We start from the raw sequence: 6000 nt of genomic DNA, 5'->3' as shown, positions 1-6000 counted from the left end.
TACAGGAAATTCAGTTTGAATTTTAAAAACTCTGTTATGTTACCCCTAAATTCTAAAATTTTAAATTTTTTTTTTTTTTTTTTTTTTTTTTGTCTTTAGAGCTTGTTGCCCACTCTATGTTGAAAAAGGAAAATGTACTCATTTTGGCTGTCACAACTATATATTCCTTTTAAAGTAAATATTCATCTAGTTATCTTAATTATTAGATATAATTAACACATTATAAGAATATGTGGACTTATAATATGTTTTTTGTTTTGATGTTGTAGTTACTAAAACATGAAATTCATGAGACCTAAATATTCAGATGGAAAGAAATCAGCCATCTGAATGATTTTTGTCTATATAATGCTTACATCTAGATATACTCAGATGATTGATAACACTCATAATTTTCTGTGGAATACTGAACTTGTTGGTAGTCTTGTTTTTCTGTATCTTTAATTATGTGCTTAAGATTGAGAGTACAAAATTCTGAAAGCTCGTAAAAACGTACATTTGTGTGTTTCATGGGTTTCTAGAATTTTAGGACACTTTTTCTTTCAATATTGCAACTCTGTTCAGAAGTAGTCCTATGCTCTGTGTGTGTGTGTGTGTGTCTGTGTGTGTCCATCTGTCCATATAGATACAGTTAGAGATATAATTATCTTTTCATTATTCTGGGGATGGGGGAGAATTTGTGTGCCACTGTATAACATTGTTATCAAAATGATCTACCTAAATGATTTTGTGTGTATGTGTGTGTGTGTACAGACACAATTCCTTCAGGAGACACCTACCAAGGCAAATGCAGGTTTCCAGTGTTGATTTTAGCATGGGAGCAGAACCTGTTCTACAAAGAGGAGAAACAACAACCAGCATTGGGAGGATAAAACCAGAGCTCTACAAACAAAAATCAGTTGACTCTGAGGGCAACAGGAAAGAAGATGTCAAAACATGTGGGAAACTTAACTTTACCCTCCAGTATGATTATGAAAATGAACTTCTAGTTGTTAAAATTATCAAGGCCTTAGATCTCCCTGCTAAAGACTTCACAGGAACTTCAGATCCTTATGTGAAGATGTATCTCCTTCCAGATAGGAAAAAGAAATTTCAGACCCGTGTGCACAGAAAAACTTTAAATCCTCTATTTGATGAAACTTTTCTATTTCCTGTAGCATATGATCAACTAAGCAACCGAAAACTACATTTCAGTCTGTATGATTTTGACAGATTTTCTAGACATGACATGATTGGGGAAGTGATTCTTGATAATTTGTTTGAAGTCACTGATCTCTCCAGGGAAGCTACGATATGGAAAGATATTCATTGTGCTACCACAGTAAGTAGTAATTTCACCAATACATTGTTTTTATTTGACCTACAGTGATGTACAATACTAATTATTACCCAAATTATTGGAATAAATTTTACAGAGTTATGGAATTTATGTCCTAAGAACCTGCAAAGATAGGAATTGATTATATAATAATAATAGCTCAAGCACCTAACACTAGATAGATAACATTATTATAGAAACCAGCTCTTGGAAATTACCAAAAATAGTTGGCCTTTTCTCTGGTAAATTATCTGTAACCTATCCCCAGCACCCAATTTCCTCATAGTTAATATTGACTTTCATTATTTAAGATGATCTTATTCCTCAGATCAAACCTAAAATTTACTTTGATGCTATTTGGAAAAGTCCGTGGATTGAACTAAAGCAACTCATTACTTCAGAAGCTTTCATGGAGTACATACAGTTATAATATATGAAATGCTGAATGATCAAGAAAAGATTGTTCACATTAGAACTTTTTCATTAAAAAATGCTTTATCTGATTATAAAATAATATCAACTTCAGTATTGGAAATTTGGACAACAGAGTAAAAACACATAGCATAAAATTAAAATAATCCACAGTACTACCAATTGTATATATTTTAGCATGTTGCTTTCCAATTTTTTGCTATTCAAGTTTTAAAATAATTAAGATAATACTGTTTAAAATTTTTCACCCTGATTTTCTTTCATGCTATGCTTTAGTTTTAGTACATGATGTTTAAATATATGAACCATTTACCTAATCATCTTCTTATTGTTAGACATTTAAGTTAGGCATAAGTTAGGCATAAGTATTGTTATACTAAAAATTATTGTGTTTTTTTATAAATCTGTTTTCATTCAAGACTATTTGTCCAGGATAGGATTATAGAAGTGAAATTAGAGAACTGGTCTCTTAGGTTAGATTGTTAAATTATTTGGGTTCATTAGTTTTCAAATGGGAGCATTTAATTCTTTACCATCAGGTTGTCTTTATGTATTTACCACCTTTTGTTTAAGTTTTATCAAAATTTACAAACTTTAAATGTTGAACTTTTAAATAGAGACAAGGGATTATTAAATGAAAAAGAAATTTTTTTTATTCAAAGTAACTTCTTTCGTAATTTTTTCTTATCAATATTCTAATTTCAATCAGTATTTGGTGTGATTATATTGTTATTATAAATTATGTGGAGAAGTTAACTCAAAATTTTATACCACCAGTTTCATGTTGTATTTCATCAACGCAACATTTCCCGTTGTTGAGTTTTTATTTCATGGTCTCTATTGTGATATCTATTAGGGAACAAAGAAGAAAGGTTGAAACTGGATCATATTTCAGAGACACATTGGAGCTCTTTTGATTTGACGTTGGTTTTCACTTTATTGCTTATATTACTACAGGGAAAATATGGTTGGCAATGATTTTTACTGTTTTTAAAAATATGACACCTTTTAGAATTCTACAGATGCATGTAGTAATTAATTGCTAGGTTATTTCTCTCAATTCCTCTTACATTACTACTTCTTTATTCATTCTTACATTATTACTTACATTATTACATTATTGCGTCTTACATTATTACTTCTTTATTCACTCAGCAAATATTTACCGAGTGCCTGCTGTGTGTTTGGGATGCTCTATATAATGGGGATACAATAAATTCATTTGTATAAAAAACTGTTTTGAAGCATGTTCTGTTGATATATTCAGGTTCAGAGGTAAGTAATCTGCAAATGAAGTCTAAATATTAGTACAATTTTCCAAGAGATTGGCAGTGGATTTTTTATATGTATATATTTGTAGATTTTTGTATTCCAAACTGGTCCTTAGAAAAAAGTAGGAATTTCTTGTAGAAACTTTAGTTTTTAGTAAACATTTAATAAATTCTTTAATTTTATTTTCAACTCTCCCATATGCCTGGTGTATTTTCTATTTTTGCTGTAAAAATTACCACAAATTTAGTGTTTTAACACAAACATCATACGATTCTATTAGAAGTCCAAGATGGGTCTTGCTGAACTAAGTAAAATCAAGGTGTTTCTTTCTGGAGGCTCTTACGGAAATCTATTTCCTTCCCTTTTCCAGCTTCTAAAGGCCACAGGCGTTCTTTACCTTAGTTTGGGCCCACGAGGGTAACCTAAAAAAGTCCCCCATCTGAAGATCCCTAATCTTAATCACATCTGCAAAGTCCCTTTTGCCATGTAAGTAACATATTCATAGATTCCAGGAAGTAGGATGTGACCATCTTTGGGGTGCCTATATATGCCTGCCACTCCTGTATACATTTTCTTTTCAGTATTCTGAACATGAAAAAAAGTAGGCAGAAAATAAAATTTATTATTACGTTTTTCTAGAAAAATGATATTTCCCTTTAACTGGAACATTGAGCCATATACTGTTCAAGATGCTGCTTATGGATTATTTTTTCTGGGAACATGGTAATGAAACCTAAATTTCTAGAGGATTTGGCAAAAGTTTATAGTATACACTAATATCATCTTTACAGTTAGTGTAAATATTTAATTAAATATTCAGCTTTTGAAAAATATTTAAGCAATTGTATATTTTATTATTGATAAAAAGGAAAACATATGTGGGTTAAAATTTGCTTAAGAAGCTTTCTTTTCCTATTCACACATCTTTAATCTTAAGTAATTTAATACAGGAATTATAGAATTTTCTAAAAAGAAGGAGGAAAAAAGGAAATGAGAGGAAATTTAGTATATGGTCTTATTCATCCAAGCCCTATAGAAAACTGCCAAGTGATCCAACTGTGCAGACATAGATATAAAAGAGATTATATAAAAGATAAAACAGGGGCCGGCCCGGTGGCGCACTGGATAGTGCGCCGCTTGGGAAGCGCGGCGGCGCTCCCGCCCGAGGGTTCGGATCCCACATATAGACCGGTTCCCGCTCACTGGCTGAGCGAGGCGTGGGAGCAACACCGAGGGTTGCAATCCCGTTGCCGGTCCCCGGTCCGGTACGGGGGCAACACTGAGGGTTGCGATCCATTGCCGGACACGGAAAAAAGACAAAAGACAAAAAAAAAAAAAAGATAAAACAAATATTTAAGTTAAAAGACTAGCTATCATTATATTAGGAGACACTGATGACAAATATAAATATTCTTGTAATCTTATATAATTTTATAATTCTTATAATTGTGAGTTCTATAATTTCTTATAATTATAAGAATTCTTAGAAGATTCTTATTTGAAATAATCAATTATGAGTTTTGTTTTTTTTTTCCTTTTTGTCTTTTTTACTGACCGGTAACGGGATCGCAACCCTCGGTGTTGCGCCCACACCGCGCTCAACCAGTGAGCGGGAACCAGTCTCCACATGGGATCCGAACCCTCGGCGGGAGCGCCACCAGGCTCCCAGGCAGCGCATTCTCCAGTGCGCCACCAGGCCGGCCCTCAATTATGAGTTTTTAAAGAGTGACTTCATATAACTGAAAATCTCCAACTTAATTTAGTCCAAAATTTAGCAGACCAAAAACATTTTATCAGTTTGAAAAGCTGAAAATTTGGTATATTTTTATTTAATGATTCTTGTTAGTGTCATTGAGTCCTGCTTTACTATCATATTGATGGAAATACCATGGCTCTCTTTCCTTCTTCATCCCAATTATATCTTTCAATTGAATATAGAACTCTATAAGAATCAGATTTGCTGCTTTTTGTGATTTTGTTTTTAATTGACTTAAGTGTCTCATTTCAACAAATTTTCACCATAGTGTCTCCATCGTATTTTTTTTCCATATATCCAAAGGCATGTCTAAGGCCTTATTCAAAAAAACCTTCCTAGGATAATTTATTTCATGAAATTGATTTTTTTCTACAGCATTTGATTCAAATAACTTTAATTTGATTGCATAAATATTTACTGAGAACTTCCTATGTACAAAATTTATATTTAGTTCTAAAGTGGAAAAAAAAAGACTAGTAATTCTACTTTTAGTCAAGGATTTCAGTCTAACAGGGGAGTCAAGTAAACAAAGAATTAAAGTATATGCCAGAGTGTAAATTACCATATAAACTTTTCCTATAACCTCTGCATCTAGACTTGTCTACAAGCGGTCTTGTCTACACACACACATGCACACACATACACACTTTGTGGTACAGATTATATTCCATATCAAAATAGTAGTTAAGATCACCTTTGGATGGTTATAGAATTCTGAGAAGAGAAGGGGAATGCTTCTGGAAGAGAAAACAGCATGAGGAAAAGGAAATAAATTAAAACTGTAGAATTTTTTCAGGGAAAAAATGTACAATGTAAATATGAGATGAAGAAAAGACTAAAGGGAACCCAAACTCGAATGTTATATTTAATCAGGAGGTCCTCCTGTCTTACAATCAGGAGGATCTTTAATGCCGGGAGGGCTTATATTTACTTTGTTTTTATCAAGAGAGTGCAATTACTGGGGCTGTCATCTCATATGGCAACTCAGTGTGTACAGTGGATAGGAGTGGGGGATTATGAATGTAGGGGGCTAGGGAAGAATCTAACCCGGCAGTCTAGATGAGATGAAATTACGCCTGATTGGGGCTGGTGGCCAGGGGAATGGAAAGGGGCTAATATTTGCTAATGAAGCATTGTCTGTTGCAGTTATTTAAACCTCTTAAAATATTTGTCTTATGTCCACCACCTGCCTCTGAGCTTCTGGAAGGCAGAAATCATGTCA

At 33.0% G+C, this 6000-nt stretch overlaps 1 protein-coding gene across 1 annotated transcript in view; it reads left to right on the top strand.

Annotated features, from left to right (window-relative positions):
• The window catches only part of SYT10 (synaptotagmin X), a 64352-nt gene that overhangs the window by 31909 nt on the left and 26443 nt on the right, over positions 1–6000 (top strand). Inside the window, exon 3 of the mRNA XM_008584276.1 lies at positions 754–1321. Within this exon, the coding sequence (XP_008582498.1) occupies positions 754–1321 (568 nt within the window). The remainder of the gene's footprint in view (positions 1–753; positions 1322–6000) is intronic.

Source organism: Galeopterus variegatus, unplaced genomic scaffold (assembly GCF_000696425.1).
Source record: "Galeopterus variegatus unplaced genomic scaffold, G_variegatus-3.0.2 Scaffold3200, whole genome shotgun sequence".
NCBI lineage: Eukaryota > Metazoa > Chordata > Mammalia > Dermoptera > Cynocephalidae > Galeopterus > Galeopterus variegatus.
The sequence above is the reverse complement of the archived record's forward strand: the minus strand, read 5'-3'. Positions and strand labels throughout refer to the sequence as shown.